This window comes from Stegodyphus dumicola, chromosome 9 (genome assembly GCF_044657685.1).
Source record: "Stegodyphus dumicola isolate Sdum_Otavi_A_Nest chromosome 9, ASM4465768v1".
Classification (NCBI taxonomy): Eukaryota; Metazoa; Arthropoda; class Arachnida; order Araneae; family Eresidae; genus Stegodyphus; species Stegodyphus dumicola.
Genome location: NC_140776.1, coordinates 118177456 through 118198757, shown reverse-complemented (window position 1 = coordinate 118198757; position 21302 = coordinate 118177456). Strand labels below are relative to the sequence as shown.

The following is a 21302-nucleotide window of genomic DNA, read 5'->3' as shown; positions in this document are numbered from 1 at the left end:
ACCAGAAAATCGACAGACTGAATATTTCGAAAATGGAGGGCGTTCTTGAACATTTGAAAAAGAAACGATCGGTTGTTAGACAATTAACTACGAAACTGATAACCAAAGTCGAATCGAATTTATCAACTAATATTCCGCTAAATGAGAAAATTGAGATAATCGAGGATTTATATGAACAGTTAATTGAGAAAATCAATGAACTGAAAAGTTTAGATTCAGAAATAGAAACGAAAGTAACTTCGGAGGAGATTGAAAATGAAGTTACCTTAAGTCAAGAATACCAGGATAAAACTGTTATATGGAGAGGAAGAATGCAACGATTTTTGAAGAAGAATTCGGAATCTTCTAGAACAGTTCATCAGAACGAAACGGCTAATGTTACACTTCCAGTTGAAACAAAAACAGTGAAGTTACCACGTCTGCAAATCGGAACTTATTACGGAGATTCGTGTAAATGGTTAGACTTCTGGAACCAGTTCGAAAATACAATTCATAATCATAGTGGATTGAGAAAAACTGAAAAATTTGCGTACCTAAAATCCTTACTTGGAGGTAATGCTTTAGCTGCCATTTCCGGTTTCTCTTTAAGTAACCAGAATTATGATTCCGCAATAGAAATATTGAAAGAACGTTTTGGAAGACAAGATGTTGTTATTACCTTGCATATGAATAAATTATTATCCCTTGAACCAGTGGGAAACATTTCAAATGTTAAAGCATTGCGTAAGCTGTACGATGAATGCGAAGTCAACATTCGAAGTTTAGAATCGTTAAACGTTACTTCTGGAAGTTATGGAAATATTCTCTGTCCTATCATTTTGCAGAAATTTCCAGAGGAATTAAATTTGGAATTTAATCGAAGTCGAAATATGGAAGCAGGATTTGATATAAAGGAACTTATCGAATTCTTAAAAAAGGAAGTTAACTGTCGAGAAGCTGCAAGTTTAATGAACTCTGCGAAAATGAATCAGAAACCATACTTTCGTCAAAATGAACAACGCACGAAAGTTTATCTGAATTATAAACCGAAAGTTCCGACTGCTTCAGCTTTATCAACAATTAGATACAAATGTATATTTTGTGACAAAGAAGATCATACGAAATATAAATGTACTGAGGTGAACGCTAATGAGAAACGCAACATTTTGAAACGTACAGGAAAATGTTTTCTGTGTTTTGGATGTAAACATTTAGCTATCAACTGTAAGAACACACAGTTTTCCTGCAAAAAGTGCCGCGGTAAACATCATGAAAGTGTGTGTGTGAATCCCGCATCAGCTGTCTCCAGTGCAAAAAATAAGGAAACCGAAACATCCGCGGAAATTGTTCAAAATTCTTCTGCCAAAACTGGATCTAATATTATGCTTCAAACGGTGTATGCTGTGGCTGAGGGCAGAAATAAGAATTGTATTGTGAGATGTCTTCTTGACGGCGGTAGCCAAATCTCTGCAATTCGAGAAGATTTATCAAGAAAATTAGTTACCAGTGGAAGGAGAAACTGTTTTAAATCTGCATACCTTCGGTGAAAAGAACGGGAAACATTGGCGGCGAAAGAAAGTTGAACTTACGCTCCGGAATATTAATGACCCTGAAAAATCCATAAATCTCGAAGTCATTGAAGTACCAGTCATAACAAATGCCGATATACGAGTACCAGATGTAGAAATCAAATCCAAACTCTAAGCATTCGGCGTCACTTTGACAGACTGCGGCGGCGCCGATGGAATGAAACATATTTCCGTTTTAATCGGCGCTGACATTATGTGGAAAATAGCAAGCGAAGAAATAAAAAGGATAAACAGAAATGCCGTAGCTATGAAAACCTTGTTTGGGTGGTGTATACAAGGCAAATTTCCTTCATCAGACTTTCAAATCCATGATGCGTGTTTAAACGTAAGTGTAGAAGAGAAACTTCTAAAAAGCGTCGAATCGTTTTGGAATATTGAATCTATAGGAATTAAAAATATTTCTGACGAAGAACAAAATGAAATGGCCTTGCAAATATTTAACAACTCGATTACACAAAAGGGTGATAGATACGAAGTTAGACTTCCATGGAAAGATCAGAATGTGACTTTAAGAGACAATTTTAAGAATGCTGAAAGACGGTTCTTAAATCTGATCAAACAATTTAAATCAAACTTGAACTTTTATGCGCAATATAAAGAAGTGATTGACTATCAGCTTAAGGAAGAAATCGTAAATAAGGTCGATCTTGGTACTCCATCTGGGAGACGAACTTACTACATACCTCACCGTGCTGTCATCCGTGAAGATCATAATTCTACGAAACTTCGCATTGTTTATGATGCTTCTTCAAAGGAAAAAAATCATGAATCTCTAAATGATAATTTACTACAAGGACCAAATCTTCTTCCTGAACTTTTGAAAGTTTTAATAAATTTTCGACTTCATCGAATTGCATTTACGTCAGATATTGAGAAAGCGTTTTTACAAGTTTCTGTTGCACCTGAAAATCGGGATTCAATGCGATTTTTGTGGATTGATGAGAATTCAAGTTTGAGCAATCCGAGAATTCAAGTTTATCGGATGTGTCGTGTAATGTTTGGAGCAAAATCAAGTCCATTTTTGCTGAGCGCTTGCATTAAGCATCATATAAAGAAATTTGAAGACATCCATCCCAGAACTGTAGAAATGTTAGAAAACTTCATGTATGTTGACGATTTTATTTGTGGATCAGATACGGAGGAGGAAGCTATACAGATATATCATGAAGCCAATGATATAACGAAAAAGGCATCAATGACTTTGACCAAATGGAATTCTAATTCGGATACTGTAAAAAACCAGTATAAATCAAGTGACAACTTCGTTAGCTTTAAATTGCCTGACTGTGATTCCCCCTCAAAGATTCTTGGACTTCAATGGGATACAATTAAGGATATCTTCTGTTTTAATGCACAAGACGTTATTGATTTCATCCAGTCAAATGACCAAACAAAACGTTGTGTTTTAAAAGCTGCTTTAAAAATCTCCGATCCTGTTGGGTTTCTTGCTCCATATGTTATTCAAGCAAAAGTTCTGTTTCAGAATTTATGGCTGAAAGGTGTTGATTGGGATGAAATTATCCCACCAGAATTGCAAGAGAAGTGGAATAAATGGTATAGGCAACTATGTGATCTACCTAATATCCAGATACCTCGGTGGTATTTTTGTGATGTTGATGAAACGCCTGAAACACTGGAACTACATTGTTTTTGCGATTCATCTCAAAGTGCTTACGGAGCAGCAGTGTACGTGAAATTCCGTAGCTTAAAATATTGTGGAACAAGTTTAGTGATAGCCAAGAGCAGAGTGACACCCCTGAAAAAACTATCTTTACCAAGACTCGAGCTCATGGCAGCAGTGTTAGGTGCAAGACTTGTAACTACAGTCCGTGTGCATTTTACTCAAGCTAAGATTCATTTATGGACAGATTCTCTTATCGTGCTTCATTGGATAAAGAACTCACCACGGCGATGGAAAACATTCGTACAAAATCGAGTGTCTGAAATTCAAGACAAAACATTCCTGAGCATGTGGCATCATTGTCCTGGCTCAGATAATCCAGCCGATAAAATTACACGCGGTGTTAAAGTGAGTGATCTTATAGTAGATCAAGTGTGGTGGCATGGACCTCCATGGCTTCATCAAGATGAAATAAATTGGCCTAAAGTGAACAAGCATTGTAGCATAGTAGATAGTGTTGAAGAAAGAGTTGTGACTCACGTTACTAGCAGTGTTCAACCTTTACAACCTGTGTTAAAAATAGAAAGCTTTAGTGACTTAGGTAAACTTTTAAGAGTCATGTCATATGTATTTAGATTCATTAATAATTTAAAGTCACAGAATAGAGTGATTGGTCCTGTGACCAAAAATGAAATATGTAATGCTATGTGTTATTGAATTATCTTATCACAAGGTGAGTATTTTTTTGAAGAGTTGAATGATGTTAAATGTAAAAAACCATTGTCTCATAATTCCAAATTGTTTGGGTTAAATCCAGTAATGGATGAAAAGGGTTGTTTAAGAGTTGGAAGTAGATTAGTGAAATCATCATTAGATGTCGATGAAATTCAGCCTATAATATTACCAAATAATTATTTTTCTCGTTTAATTATTTTGAATTGTCATGAAAAGGTACTTCATAGTGGTGTAAATGAAACTTTAAATGGTGAAATGAATAGTGGTGAAATGAAAACAAGTAAGAGGGAAATTTTGGATTTTAAAAGCTAGACGTTTTGTAAAATCTGTGTTACATGATTGTAGATTTTGTAAAAAATATAATGCTAAAGCTGGACACGAGATATCGGCTCCTCTTCCAGCTGACCGAGTGGAGAAAGCTCAACCATTTGAGGTAAGTGGCATAGATTTCGCTGGCCCTTTGTATTTAAAGGATGGTACAAAAGTGTATATTTCATTGTTTACCTGTGCAGTGACACGAGGAGTCCATTTAGAATTGTTATCAAATTTAAGTGCAGAGTGTTTCATTCAAGCCTTACGTAGATTTTTTGCACGTAGGGGTACTTGTAGAGTTATATATTCTGATAATGCTAAAACCTTTAAGACTGCTGATCGTGAATTAAAATATTTGTATAAATTATGTAAAGATGAAAAAGTTCTAAATTTCCTTGGTAAAAATGGGTTTGAATGGAAATTTATTGTACTAGGTGCTCCTTGGTGGGGCGGATTCTGGGAACGTTTGGTAAGATCTGTAAAAACTTGTTTAAAACGTATCTTAGGTAAAGCTTCTTTATATTATGAAGAACTGTATACTGTTTTAGTTGAAGTTGAAGCTGTTATTAATTCTAGACCTATAACGTATGTATACAATGAACCAAATGAACCTGATCCTCTTTCACCATCTCATTTTATAACTGGATCTAGTTTGACTGTTTTACCTTCACCTGAATCTAAACTAGAATCTACAAGATCTCAGTTGATTAAAAGATGGAAGCATAGGCAATTAATATTAGAGCATTTTTGGAAAAGGTTTTATAAAGAGTATTTGTTAGAATTAAGATCAGTCATGTTTTAAAAAACTCCAAAGAATTCTCCTGTGTTTAAAAGTAATGATGTTGTACTTGTACGAGAAGATAATGTGAAACGCTGTAACTGGAAGAAGGTAGGATTAAGGAATTATTTCATGGAAGAGATGATAGAATTAGATCTTGTGAGATTCAGTTGGATAAGGGTGTTGTTAGAAGACCAATTGAAAGACTTTATAATCTTGAAGTTCAGTAAAATTGATGCATCCGTTACGGATGCATGGAGGGGAGTGTTAAGTTTAGGATTGTGTATTCATAGATCGCCAATAGATGGCGGTAGTGTTTGTTTGTAAAAAGAAACTGTGATGTCAATTATGTATATGTATCAGTTCGTCTTTGGTGTTCGTGAATAAATGTTGTGTGGAAGAACGCTCCTCTGTTTATTACTTTAACTGCGATCCAGTCTGATTTATTAGAGATTTACACATATTTTGTTTACTCTGGCCGGCCTACTGATGTTGATGAGGCCCGCCTGCGAGAAATTATGGAAGATGATCAGCATGCAACCACTCGAGAGCTTGCTAAGGAGTTAGACGTTAGTGCCATGCCCATTAGTCACGCTATGCATCGCATAAAGTAGATGTACCTGTTCAATCGTTGGATGCTGCATGAGCTGATTCAAGGAGATAAGGGCAGACGTGTTCGAGCCTGCATATATCAACTCAGGGACAAAATACTTGTGATGAAAGGTGGATTTACGTTAACAACACAGACCAAAAAACTATTTGCTCGGCTCCCGGTACGCCAGCCGGCAGCATTGTCAAGCGCAATTTAGCTAAAAAAAGATCATGCTTTGTATCTCGTGAGATTGCTGTGGTATTATCCACAAAGATTATCTGGAAAAAAGGTAAAAACCTCGACAGAAAAGTGTACACAGCGAGACGCTATTCCGTGTTGACGCTGCTATGAAGGAAAAACGTCGAACAGAGTTCCGGCTCAAAAATGTAATCTTCCATTAAGATAATGCGCGACAACACGTGTCTGCATTCACCGGCTGAACTCTGTACGGACTCGAATGGGATCTTTTGCTGCGCCCACCACCTAGCTCCGACATCGATTCTTGGGAACTTCTACCGTGGTCTGCTTTTGGATTCACGGCAGCCAAGATTCTGGGCCGAAGACTTCAAAAAACTACCGAAACGTTGGCAGAAAAAACCAGATTTTGGTAGTAATTACTACCCTTACTAAAGATACTATATTCTTGTTTTTTTCTAACTTTGTTAAGAACGTTTTTTGGCAGAAAACGTTCGCTACAACCAGATATTACGTACAGTTATTAAATTTGTTAGTCGTACTTTCCCAGTTACTTGAAATAGGTCTGTACTTTAAATTCTATACAATATATTTCTATACGTTATTCTATACAATATATTTCTATACGTTATATACGCTATATATTATTTCTGCGGGTTTTGTTTAAGTTCTATACGTTAAATTATTTTATCAATAACAATATAAAAACACTAAAAATGAATAACAAGAAATATTGATGAATTTTCATATAACTTCACTGAGTACAGTAATAATCTAATTTTTTGCTGGCGTGATGCAGATTGCAGAAAAATTTTATCACTGGTTGTAAAGCAGTGATTCAGTCAATATTTAAAAAAATATTCTATATCTTGCAGAAGACCTAAAGAGTGAAAAATATCTTATTCGAAGAACATAACATGAACATCATTTAAAATCAAATATTATACTCAAACAAAGCAAACCAATAAGGCTTAAAATTTGATTTCCTAAAAGACAAATTAACTGTAGAGCCCCAAGTTCATATGTTTCACTACTTCTCGTTCGCTGAACAATGTTTCAAAATTTCTATCATAGCATGAGCCTTTAAGAAAGTTGAGTCTGATAGCTCAGTCAAAAAATTAAAACGGAATTGGAGATCCCATTAATGCCCTTTGGTACAATGTTTCACCAGAGAATAGATATTGAACAGAAATGAAACATTCCTTTAGGGATGGTATGCGAGTCCTAACACATCAGTATCTAATTCTTCAGTTAAATCACCATAGATTATGTAAAATAATGCAGAAAATAGAAATAATAAATAAAACCACGATGAATACTTAGTTGGGCAGTGAATTAAACTAGATATTAATAAATTAAATAATGACCTATTAACGCTAACTAGCCACCTAACAGTCGGCCATTTAAATGTGCACCTGGCAAGTGAGTAAATATCGTGACACATGTCTTTCACAAAACGCTTTTTCATTGGTTAGGATGGCACGTTCCGCTAATGAAGTCGTTTAAATCTAGGTTAACTACGGTCTGAAAGATCCATGAAATTTTTTATCTAAAAAGGATATACTAATAATAAGGATATACGATTTTTACTATACAATTCTGAATTTGAAAACTAAAACACAAAATTAAAACTTTCGAAACGCAGATAAAAGTTTTAAATTTTATTTTGAAGAAGTTTGAAAAATTAAATAAAATTTTATATAATATGTAATTTAGTTCTGATCGCCTAGTAAATTGACATTTGTGTTAAAGTGCAAAGTAGTTTAACTCGCATAATTTTGACAATATTTTCAACCCCTTTTATGAGCGTTTCGAACCATCTTATTTCTCAATTTTGTTTAGAAAGTTAAGGAACAACCTATTGAATGGCAATTTCTTCGCACATTTTCCGCATAGAAATTTAAACTTGGCATAAGTCTATTCTATATTCGTAGTCGGAATTGTTCGTATTTGAAAGCCTTACTTTATTCGGTTAATTTCTTAAATTGGAATCGCATCCTTTTAAGATATGTTTAGCTGTGTACTCTTTGTGAAACACTGTGTACAATCGCGAAATGCTTCATTTACTGGAAGTCTAATAAATGACATTCTTTGAATTTTTTCGAAGTTAACTGAATCACGCATGTTCTCATGTAAACGAACTATCGTAAACTTGAATGATTTTAAGGATTATTAATTTTCTCGCTTAAACTTGTAGGAATTCTGGGTAGATACGAAAAACACGAAATAGTTTCAATTGAAGATATCCATACAATTGGTTATATCCGATTTTCATACTTTTGGAGGCTTGCTATGGCAGTACAAAATAATTAGTTAATAGGAAATTGGAAGGGGCCAAGAGATCCGTATGCCAAAAATACCGAGTTTGAATGTATTTTAATAAAAATCCGTTTTTAGGAACCGATCGTTTAGATCTTTTTTCGGCACATTTACTTTTAGTCAACCTGTCCACAGTGTCTTTCACTGCAACTCCTTTTTTTTCTGTCTGCTATCAGCATAAAACGAGTCAAGCGGAATTTTATTCCGATTCAACGAACATGAAAGAGAAAGCGCAGAAAGACAAAACCGCTTCTGGGACCAAAATAACAGAAAAAATGAGACCAGCGAAGAACGGTATTGTGCTGATCGAAGTTCCTATCTCCTTGCGGATTATTGAACGAGGCTCCGGAGTAAGCCAAAAATCAATGAAACTAGTTGCGCATAGCATCTCGGCCGCGACCTTGAGTTACGTTGCCAGTTCGTGGGAAGATTTCTCGCTCGCTACGTTTAGTTTGGCTTCCGTCTTACTCGGCCCTTCTCCGACGATCTGTATCAGTGATTTCAAACTCAAAATTACACGCTGGCCGAGTAATCTAAAAACAGCTAGCGGGCGAGATTTTTTTTTTTTTTTTTTTTAATGAAGGGAAAATTTTTACGAATAAAATAAAAATGATTTAAACTAATTTTTAAATTTCGCTTTCTAAATATTGATCGATACATACGTAAACAATAATAACGCAAAAGGAAAAACTTCATATTCTGTAAATTCAAAATTTTATCTGTAAAATACGAAAATTGGTACAACTTTTGTTGGTTACACTTTATAATTGAAACGTACTGACACCTAGACTAACATTCTAGTCTGACATTTACTTCAAATAATATTGATGTGTTTAATTAATCATTAAATAACTTTCTTTAATTTAAACTAAAAATTTTTAAAAAATGAACACTTTTCCAAGTTGAACAAAACTTGACACAAAAATTTAATAAATTTAATTTTAAAAATAAAATGAAACCCCGACACATTATTAAGGTACATACTTTACTATGTAAATAACTATAGATTTTTTATGTAAAAACAAAATTTGTAAGCATAATTTCGCGCACTCGAGAAAAATCACTAAAAGTTGTCTTCCTCAAGGTTTTCAGATGTTCATCGGTTCATCAAGCCTTTTTCTTACTAATTTTCAAATGTAAAGAGAATTAAATCTGTTCAGACATAAATGTATTGTCAAGCAAAGTGATTATTCTTAGTGCAGAAATTTGTAACTGAGCATACTTATTTTTTGACAATAACGAACGAAAGCTAATAAAAATCTGTGTCTTACATTCTTTGAATAAGATTTATATCACATTGTAAATAAATTAGCTAACTTGATAGATTTTTTTTTCCGGTACGTTATTCATGTGGTTTATATATATATATATTAGCGAAAAAATGCGAACTCGGCCAAGCAAATATTAAAATCTGGAAATCTTTGTAACACCGTATTTGCAACAAAAGTACAACTGAAAGGTCTTCGCGGGCCACGTAAAATTGCTTCGGGGGAGGACACCAATTTGAGACCACTGGATCTTTATTTTGTGTAACGAACATCTTCTGCCGAAGTATTTGTCTGTGTTAGTTGTGGGGGGAGATACATCTACGTCTTATATCTTCCCATCAGATACATCTTCTCGTATTTTTGTTTTACTAGTTGCCTGAAATATGTATTGTATGTCTGCTGCCTGATTGGAAAAAAGGTAGCAATGTTGTGATAGCGTAGAACGTAAATCCACATTGAAAAAAAATTGGCAGTCGAGTAAAATTAAATATTCAACTTTTTTCAATTGAGATTAGGAACCACAATTTACTTGGCAACCTAATCGTGCCTGTTCAAGAACGTTTACATTTATGATATTGTTTCAATAGTAAGAGAAGAGCGAAACAGCGTCATAACAGGAAGAGAGGTAGAAGCTAAAGTGCGCAGTTATCCAATATGGAAGCTCATGAAGAGGAGGTTTAAGTTGTTTATTAAGGGAAAGTTTGAGAGAATTTGATCCGACTTCTCTATCGTTACCCGGAAGAGGATGTTATTGTTCGTTGGGGGGTTATTTTAACTAGCAAGTCACCATGCTAAACATTTTCATTCTGATTTAGATCTAGAGAAGGTGCTGGCCATATAAGACGTGGAATATTTTTGTTGTCTAATCAATCCTGAACAGTAAGTGTTCGATGGCATGGTGCGTTGTAGTGCATAAAAAGAAATTTACCATCGAAAGTACCATGTAAAAAGGCGAATATGAGGCAGCAGAAATTCATGAATGTATCGTTGGTTGGTCATAGTTCCAACTGTAACCACATGTAAAGGGGATGTGGCCACTGATCATGATGCCGGGCAATTTATGATACAGTCGAGTCCCGCAAACTCGACTCCCGATATCTCGATAACTTTTTAGGAACGTTTTAAAGATATATCTAGGGCAAACAGAGCAAATATTACATACAGTACCCATAATTATTCTTTATGCGTATGTCTTTCCTGTTCTGTTCAAAGATTTGAGTGTTCGTTTTCTGTAATTTTTGCTTGTACCATTAATTCTTGGAACTGCCTAACAAATTTCAAGATATGTTGTAATACTTGACAACGCTGTTTGCTTCTATCGAGGATGCGAAAACAATCGGGTAGCAGCTGGCCGCTAGTTCACATTAATGTCTATTGTTGTGAAACGTCAGAAGACTTGTCTGAAGTTTTGTGACCATCTTATTTCAAAATAAACTCCCACCTGTTCATTGCGGGTATCGTTACTCAGTTTACGTCCAGGCGTATAAGTTTTAACATATTTTTGGGAACTTTTGATGTTCTGTGAAGTGAAAATATCGTTCGAGGATCGAGATCAAATTTATAATTGTGATGAGATCGGTCTGAAATTTCGAATGCTACCTTCGAAAACGCTGGCATCCAGAAAAGAAAAATCGGTATCTGGCTACAAAAAGAAGCAAGAAGAGAGTCACAATCTTGGAAGGGCAACAGGCAGCCATAAGTTCAAACTAGCGTTTATAGGCAAATCAAAAAATCCACCGGAGGTGCACGACGACAAAATTTAATGAATGGTTTTATCAGCAGTTCGTTCCATCGGTGGGAAAGTTTTTACAAAAAAATAATCTGCCAAGGAAGGCGATTCTCATTCTAGACGAGCCTCATCCCATCCTGATGCAGAATAGGTAAGAGACGTAGTCTCTGTCAATAAGAAGTCATGTAGCTCCCTCCTAATGTAACTTCAGTATGTCAGCCGATGGACCAGGGCATTTTGGAGGCATTAAAGAAAAACTATAGACGTAAATTTCTTTCATCTTTTCTCCTAGCCATGAAGAAAGGGTGTGATATGATTGAGAAACTGAAGAAAATAGATGTTAGATATTGTTGGATGGATAGCTCATTCTTGGAGTGAAAGCGAACAGATAAGCCTCGTTCGTTCCTCGAAAAAGTTGCTGGACCATTCAGGAAACGAAATTCACGAAAGCTTAGAAGAGACAGAAAATTGTGAAATAGTTGAGTGAAGAAAATTCCAGGCTGCGAAGAAGTTACTGATGCTGATGTTGAAGAATGGATGGGACAAGATGAAAATTATAAAATTTTAGGACATGCAGAAATAGTTGCATTGGTGAAAACCATGTGGATAAAAATGAAGATGAATCAGAAAACAAAGAGATTGAAGACAACGGAAAAGCTAAAATGATGACCCAAAGTAAATGACTGAAGGCCGCTGAAAGAATGCTCCGTTACAAGGAGGTGCAAGGTGCATCTGGTATGGACATTTTGTTCCTCCGTCACCTATGGGATGAAGCTGACGACGGAATGAGTGTGAAGAACAATCTACCACCACATGATATTTTTCTACCAAGAACTATTACTACTTCTTTTTTGCATGTAAGTTTTTTACTCAATGATCTTAGGGTATTTGTTTTTTTTACGACTCCTATTGTGCTACATCTTGACAAAAAAAATCAAGAATTATTTAAATGGTTCCTTTCCTAGATATTTTCTGGACGTTAAGCGATACTGTCACGTCAGATCAGTTGTCGTCTATACAATCCGATGCCACACTGAACGTACTCTCTTCTGAAAACAGCACGCAAATCCAGTCTTTTACAATCCATCTACGATGCTTGCAACATCATTGCAAACATTAACTGTAAGAGAACAAGCAAATATAAAATTAGGCTAAAAAGCAACCTTAATTTGGCATATATTTTCTTTTATTATTCAAAGGGGCTATTAGACCCGAAACGGCATTTTGCGTCGGTTCACTATAAATATCTGTTTCACTTAAAAAATTTTTGCCACCAAATGCTTTCGTTCTGTATTACATTGAAAGAAATTAAATAATGAATAACCTTCATGAATGTATATTTCTTGCATTGTCAAAAAACAACGGTACCTAGGGACATCAAATTTTGGATGGGCACCTGAAAGCCCAAATTTGGAATCTGTTTTATTATCGATTTCATATTTTGTAACACTTTAAGGAATTTTTGATAAACTCAACGATTTCAAAGCGAGCAATGACAACACTGAACGGAAAAGCACTTTTAACTCCAGCGCCCGAGACTGTCTATCGAAAATTCTAAAGGTATGCTGTTTTTAAATAGTTTTAGCCCAAAGGAATATTAGCCTCAAGTCTCTCTAATAGTGTATGTGTGTAAATGAAAAAAAAAGCCCTTTTGTGCGTAATATAAAATCTGAAGGCTTTCTGATTTTTCTTTTATTTTTTATAATTTTTAAGGAGCAGAGGAGGAAACAAATTCTGCAATTTCTTAAATTTTAGCTGTTAAATGAAATCGATAAAACGGAGTCTTGCTAGATTTAAAACAGTATCTTCCTAACATTCCCGTATCTCTCTACCTAAACGTTTTCAAATACATTACGGTACGCACCACTTAATGTGATCACGTTTCTTGAACGCTATTTTTATAACATTAACCGAATGATAGCATTGAACGATCTGATATGGACACCACATGATTTCTTTAAAGCCTATTAATTAATAAAAAATTTTTGCTGCACTCCATTTAAATTTATTTCCTTGAATTATTTTAACTTAAACGACCCTTCAAGGCAAGTTGAAAATTGTACAAAATATTGGAATTTTTTAAATTAAATATCGGGCTCAGTTTTTATAGTACGATGGTCAAACGTTTCGAATTTTTATTTTCTCATAACGAGTATAAAATTTTCTCAAATATAAGTATAAAAATCGGGAGACCGCGTTGAAAGTTAGATTTAGTTACGTATCGAAAATGTTTTAAAACATTTGACATTGCCGAAATAAGAATTTTCGTCATTTAAAACGCTTCTGTAACTGGAGATATATACGATTATAACAAACGATTTCAGAAATAAAGGCTGGATAAAGACTTGAAAAAGGTCACAGATACGATTCACATAAAAACATCATGAAAAATCTCACGACACCGTAGTGCTTTCTTGCTTTAGCGGACGGTACAAAATTCTGATGGATATCCATGGATATTTTAAAAAGTAAAACGATGCCGAAATGTAATTTCCCAAATGGTAGTTTCATTACGTTCACCAGAAAGAATGGGTGGACGAAACTGGTGCGAAACTGGTGGATATGAAATGTTTGGTTCTAGCGTTCTATTGTTTTATTGTATTAAAAATTCAGAAAGTCTTTTATGTTCAGATCATACGTAACGGTTAATGTGAAGAAAGTGTTGAAAGAGTGCTACAGATATGGCAGATATTCCAGGCCGATTAACGCCATTAGTTCAGCCTTTAAATGAGTATATCAATGAACTAATCAAAGAAAATTTAAAACTACGGTGGAATACGTGGATGCAAGGAGGCGAAAAAACGTTTCCTAGTGGATAGTTAAAAGCATGGAATGAGATCAAATTCGACATAATTAAACAGGGATTTAAAAATGTAGTATTTCTAATAATCAGATGGAACAGAAGAAGTTTATTTGTGGATCAGAGTAACAGTTATGGTGAAGATAAAACAGAATTCGATGATGTGCCTGAAGACATAACGGAAGACTAATATAATGAACTTTTCATGTTATCAGACAAGACAATTTTTAAGTTCATAAAGTATGTCATTTCTTTTGAATAAACATAATTTAGGTACATCTAGAAAAACTATAATTTATGTATACTTATTCCTTTATTTTTAAATCTACCATTTTTATATCCGGCGTATGATGCACGCACCCGTAAATTTTGATCTTATTTTAACTTCCTTGTACGAAGTAAAGGAAATATTGTAATTACAAAAAATTCCGGGTATCATATTTCAACGAAAATATAATTTTGACTGCTATCGAATGCAATTTAATGATGTTTTTAAGTGACATATGTATGTAAGGACAGAATAAATGGCACTTATCCCCCAGATGGATTATAAAATAGATTCAGAAGAGTTTTTTTTTTTTTTTTTTTGTGTGTGTGTGTGTGTGTGTGTGTGTGTGTGTGTGAGATGTACGTATTATTGTGTTATTGTGTGTGTGTACGGGTTCGTAATAGATTGAAGTCCGATAATAGGTTAATAAATTTTTTTTTATCAAAAGAAATATTTCAGAACTCCGGAATTTTTCACAGAAATATTCGTACAAGTCTTCACAATATCACAAAATATAATCAGTAGTTACTTCAAAACTACGCTATACAAAGCGCATCTAAAGAGAAGGCTAATCCGATCTTGCACTTAATTCGGAACAAAAACAACAGCAGCTAACTAAACAACTTACAGCAACAATAACTGAGCAACTCAGAAGCAACTCTTTGGCCTTAATAGTTTTCAACTGGTGGCGAGACATTTCTCGTACTTTCTGCTTCTCCAAATTATTGGAAAGCAATACGAAGGTGGAATTATGGTTAAAGCTAACATAGTGACCAATTATATTTATTTTCAGTACAAATTGCCAAGATACCCATTTACTCATTGTTAAATGTACATGCCCCTGTATTCGTTTTTTTCGGCATAGCTTCCTCTTTAAATTTGTTTCCCGTTACATTACACAAAATAATACAATTTTACTTATAATTCTACTAAAATTATCTGTCTAAGTACAAAATTAATAACAGTATGTATGTATCTCGTATAACTCAAAAACAAATAGCCTCAGAACATTGAAATTTTGTATATACGAGTATTACTGTCATAACATGTAGTTGTGCACCTCCCTTTTTGGTTGCAGTCGACCACACTAAAAGTATATATGTACACACACCATGTACTTTGTTACTCGACTTAGTGAGTATAGTTTTTTAATTCTTATATGTTGGTAAATTGTGCATTTGTTGCCTTAAAAGTTATTGAATTATGTGGTTTCTATGTTCCGGTTAAAGTTATGCCTTTAGTTTATTTGCCTTATGTTCCGGTTAAAGTTTTTATGCCTAGGTCTGCATGCAATAGTTGTAGAATTAGCAACAATTTAAAAGTTATTCATGTGCAGCTAAGCCTAATTTTGTTACCATAGCAGCCATATTTACTTACATTTGAAACTTAGCAGAATAATGAATTAAATCAGTTTCTGCACCTTAACTTTTCTTCTTCTCAGTAGGATCAAAAGTAAACTTTCACTTATCCCCCAGATGGATTATAAAATAGATTCAGAAGAGTTTTTTGTGCACCGAAAAATCCGCCTTGTTGCCTGCTGACCGAATTGCTTGTTTTTGAATAGAAACTCTAATTCTAACTGTAGAATTTTTTAAAATTGTTTTAACTGTATCTACTGTTTTATTTTATCCATATTTTTCAATTTTTAATGAAGATATTTTGAGGTTTTACGCATTTTTGCCTTAAACGCGAAGTGAGAACTGAATTAATTGAATGAGAAGTCTATCTCTATTGGAATTCCAGGAAATAATTTTATGAAATGCAGCAAAAAAATAAGTATAATTTAATATTGCGTACAGGGAAGTCATGTGGTGTCCGCATTGGATTTTTTTAAATAAAAGTGCGTATTATTCGCCGAAATTAACGGTAGATGTTATCGCACTGCCACGCAAAAGTTTTAACTTTCGAAGGCCAATAGTTTTTGAGCTATGCGAGATACATAAATAAGTACGTACAATTTGCATAAAAAAAGTTTGATGGAGACACCGTGTGACTTCCTTTTACGGTATATTAAATTATACACATTTTTGATGCACTTTAACTAAACTTATTTCCTCGAATTTCACTAGAAATAAATTTCTCATTCATTCAATTTAATTCTCGCTCCGCGGCAAAGGAAAAATACATAAAAACTTAAACTCTTCTTAAAAAAGAAAAAAAAAATTAGAAAATGGGGAGGGGGAAAAAAAAACACCGAATGCAGTTAAACAATTTGAAATTAAAGTTGGGATCTGCGCAAAAACAAGCAATTCCTCCAACGGGAGGAGAGACAAAATTTGCGGTGCATCAAAATTTAAAGTTAACTTTTGGTCCGACTGTGCAGAACAACACTGAAATTGGTACACCAACTGAATTAATTCACTATGTTACTAAGACTTTTAAATGTTAATAAATTCGCGCACGTTAGGCTCAGCTGTTCTTACACTTTTCAATTGTTAATAATTCTATCGCTATTGAATATCGATTAACTAAAATCAGAAACATCTTAACCGGAACATAAGAACAATGCGATTCAATCCCAAACGCGCAATTTACCAATATAAAAGGATAATTCAGAAGTCAAACAACAAAAATCAGCGTTATACCTACAAAATTTTCACAGTGAAAAGTTTGTAGGTATAACGCTGATTTTTGTTGTTTGACTTCTGAATTAGTATTTATTCGGCGTGTTATTGTGTCTTAATTAATAAAAGGATAAATTAAAAAAAAAAGCTCACCGAGCTGGTGAGAGGGGGCTGTGTAAAACATTTGGTGCTGCCAATTGCAAGAAAAATGGAAGGTGTACAACTAGATGTTATTGCAGATCTATATAAAAAATTTGGACGTTGTAAGTTCAATTGTATTTTAGCTGTGTGAAATAGATTCATACGTATGTATACTTACGTAACATACGTATGACTTACGTAACAACAGTAAGTATGTGCAGACGTTAAGTAAAAATTAATTCTGAATCCATCTCCGAGGTGTTGGAGCCAGTTGTCCTTCTTTACCTTCAGGGCTTGCCCACAGCCATATTTCAACAGGATAATGCGCGACCACACGTGGCACACATTGTCCAAGGGTTCTTCGTCAATTCGCCAGACTGAATTGCTTCCCTGGCCGGCTCGCTCTCCAGATTTTTCATCGATAGAAAACATGTGGTCCATGGTTGCTGAATGATTGACCCAGATTATATCCGAAGCTGCCACACCAGATCAACTTTGGCAACGTGTGGAAGCTGCTTGGTCTGCTGTACCCCACGAACACATCCAAAGTCTCTTTGAATCAATGCCGAGGCGTGTGGCAGCGGTGTTCTACAACAATGGCGGCTACTCTGGCTACTGATTCTGGAAGGAACCACACTTCACAGAAGTCTATAAATTTAATCATTTGATACTTGGTCAACATTTTATCTACTAAATAAATTTTGTTATGATATCTCTTGTCTTTCTTGGTGTTGCAATTTGGTTGGCCAGCAGTGTAGTCAGCGAAAGGTAGCATTTATTCTATCTCACCGAGTGTCCCGATCTTTATATCGAGTGGAAAAAAACTGAATCATATTATTTGGGTAGTTTTTAGACCAATAATTTTCATATTAAAAAGCATATTTTTTATATAATTTGCAATAGTGTGAGGAGAAAACTAGCTATTTGAAACATTCTTTGTAAGAGGATTAATGCAAAAATTTATTTCATATATTTTTACTAAAAGCTGGGATATAACCTAAACTGAAACTCTCAAAGTTTAAATTATTTTTGTTTTAATTTGAACTTGAAACTATGCGCTGTGAAATATATAAATTATGCATAAGATTTGCGCTTTTACAGAAAAAAACAAAGTATGAATCCAAATATAGTCAAGTTTCAATGAGCCAAAAATGGAAGAACTCTTCCTCCCAGAAAAGAAAAATACTAAAAATGCGATCTTGAATTAGTTCGATTTTCGAAATGCATGCTTCGATATTCACTTACCCTTGTATTGCTAGTTCCTACAAGTATTTCGTCAAAAGCTCCGATATACCCGAAGATCAAGTAATCGAAGGTTTAGTATACATTCACCCTGCGGCAATTAAATAATCAGAATATATAAAAAATAGGTTCTAGAGCTTACACTGATGCAACTTTTTGCTTTACTGAGAGTCCGACAGGTAACGAAAGAAAAGGTTTGTACATGCTTCTAAGAGTAGATATCGCATTCCTTTTATTCCTTCCATGTCAAAAACACATTTTTTGAAAGACAATAGTTTTTTGGGAAAGGAAAAAGTCTTAAGAAGACGCATCTGGAGAGCACACGAGATGACTAAGTACATATATTTATTTTGAATACAGAGGGGTTCTGCAAAGTGATTATTGATATTGGTGGTAAAATTCATTATCGAGCAGTAATACGGTTTCCGACTGAATAATGTTAAGGTTAAATATCGTCTTCTTAATTCAGATTTTCTGAAGAAGTATGTAAAATTCAGCTTTCTCATGTTAAGAACTAAATTACTTCTTTATAAGAGTTTTATATCTGTCCTGACTTATGTAGTGGAAGCTTGGATGTTGACTTTACGTGATCAAGAAGCTTTGGGGATTTTTGAGAGAATTTTGCGTCTCACACTTGGTGGAGCCCGTGGGAATGATCGTGAAGATAAAGGTAGAACTATGCAAGATTTATAGGCAATCTGACGTAATAAAGTTCTTCAAACTACGGAGACTTAAATGGGCTGGTCATCTGGCCAGAATGTATAAAGGTCGGTGCTGTAAGAAAATCTTTTTGGAAAAACCAATGGGAACCAGACCAAGGTCTAGACCGCGGTGAGGTGAAACGATTGTGTTGAAAATGGCGTAAACATTATGAAGGTAAAAAACTGGAAGACAGTTGCCAAAAGCAAAGATGTCTGCAGAAGACTTCTAGAGAAAGCCAGGATTAACTCTGGGCTGTCGAGCCAATAAGAAAGAATTCTTATCTGTATAAGTCAGCTACTCCAAAACAAACATTTAAATTTCTGCATTGTTTTAGCACCTCTGCTTGTAAGATAAACCTAATGCCACTTAACACCTGTTTAATCTTCCTGGTTGAATAACGTAGAAAGATAATTGTTCCGTCTTTAGCTTAGATTCCAAGAACACCAGTTGAGTACAATAATAACTCACGTAACTGAATGTTTATTTACAATATGGCTTAATAGTTTAAAAGCTAACTCATTAAAAAACTTATTCTTTTCATTTTTCTTGCTTGAGAATATAACAATATTTTAAATAGCAGATTAATACCAAATAGCAAATTAGAGACCTGGCTCCTTATTTAAGTGGTTCTACCAGCTTCTAAGCGGTTAAATACTCCTGAATACTGTATACAGGGTATAATTCACCACAGGATTCAAGTGGGTATAATTCACCACATGATACCACATTCATCATGTGGTGTTCACAACATATTTTTTTTTGATTTGTGTATCCTATGATATCTGAAGTTTTCTTTTCCTTCTAGATGGGTTATGCTCAGATAGGTCAGCGGACGGCAGGCATCCATACTCGTCAGTACAGCCGCGCGTTCGTGATAGATGACGGAAAATCCAGAGTTCTTTTCATCTCCTTGGACGCCGGAATGACTTCGCAGCTCATCTACCTCGAAGTGAGTGAATGCTAACCATTAGTACTTTGCTGTTACCACAATTTTCTGCAGGATGATTACAAAACGGTGAAGTATTTTTAAACCAAGCTATCTTTTATTCTTTGCAATGAGATTAGTGATATCAGTTTCTACAGCAGCCATGTCAAAGTCACTATATAAAGCGTACCAAACAGTTTTCAGCAGGACCCGGTTTTTATTACATATTCATGCTTTTGCAATTTTTTTAGTGTTTTCTTTATCACAGCAGGGATTTTTTAAGCATTTCGGAGCATTTCGAGGCATATTCGAGTAAACCAAACTTGAAAGGTAAAGTTGTGTTTTTAATAACACTGTTTATTCCTATGAACTCATTTGTTACTAGGTAGGCATGTACTAGCCACAGAAAACTGATTATATAATCTTTTATCGGGACAGGATTTTCCATAATGTATGAGTGTGACTTCTAAGAATTATTCCATACCGGCATTTCTTAGCTCTTTACGACATTTTCTGCAAGCTCAGTTCCATAGGATTAAATGCAGAGAGTAAAAAGCTGTTCCATTGACACAGTCATGGAATAACACTCACAGCTGTGTACAGTACATTTTTCTACCTCGGTTAAATCCCCTGTATTTACGTGTTTTGCTCAGTTGGTATCCAGGGTTGTCAGAAAATTTCCAAGGTATATGAACCTCTAACGGCCTATGAGCTCAACCAACCTAAATGAAATTTCATGTTATGTTATTTGAAAGTATGCGCTCGAAATTGTGGTTTAAAGCAGGTGATTCACGCCTTACTCCTGGAAACACTGACTTTACTACTTTTGGGTATAAATACAACCGTTAATTTTCTTTCACTGCAGATTTCTTTGTTCTTGATGAAGAGGGACCTATACCTGTTAACCCTCGAAATCGATAAAATCGTACCTTAAATCTGATCCAAACACAAGACTATTGCTTTCCTTAGTTTTATGTCAAATCATATGAAATAAGCATGTCTGAAAATTTAATATTTAGCTGCCTATATGTTTGAATTATAGAGTGTAACGAATAAAATTGTCTTGTCAAACTTTAGATTTTAAATCAGAAATAAATATAAATTCGAATTTTTTCCTTTTGATACGCTTCATGTGTATTTTGATAACTATTTAATAAGAAATTTGAAATCATTTAAAATGTTTGTTTTGTATAAAAAACAGTCAAAGGTTTTCCAATCATGCATTCGGCCCACATTCAATTTGAGTTTGAGACCACTGAGGTAATGAGACAAATACAAGGTGGTCACGGAAAACTTTCCCGAAGTATGAACTTCTAGGAGCCTATTCGTTCAACCAATCGAAATAAAATTTCACATACTGCTAACTAAAGGTATGCGCTCAAACTTGTGATGATATAAAGTAACAGAGCTCTCAGGTTTGCAATTACAGGGAGAATATTTCGAATTGTTCGAATAGTAACACCCGGTTTTTTTCCTACACAAACTGATCAGCGCATTGAATAACGTTGGAACGATCATGTCAGAGGTTACATCTGATCAAAAA

General features: G+C 34.6%; 1 protein-coding gene across 2 annotated transcripts in view; it reads left to right on the top strand.

The window, feature by feature from the left end:
- LOC118205086 (uncharacterized) overlaps nucleotides 1-21302 on the top strand; it is a 246611-nt gene that overhangs the window by 36645 nt on the left and 188664 nt on the right. For both annotated transcript variants that reach the window (XM_085823981.1, XM_085823982.1), the window contains exon 2: nucleotides 19640-19783. In XM_085823981.1, coding sequence (XP_085680107.1) covers nucleotides 19640-19783 — 144 coding nt within the window. The remainder of the gene's footprint in view (nucleotides 1-19639; nucleotides 19784-21302) is intronic.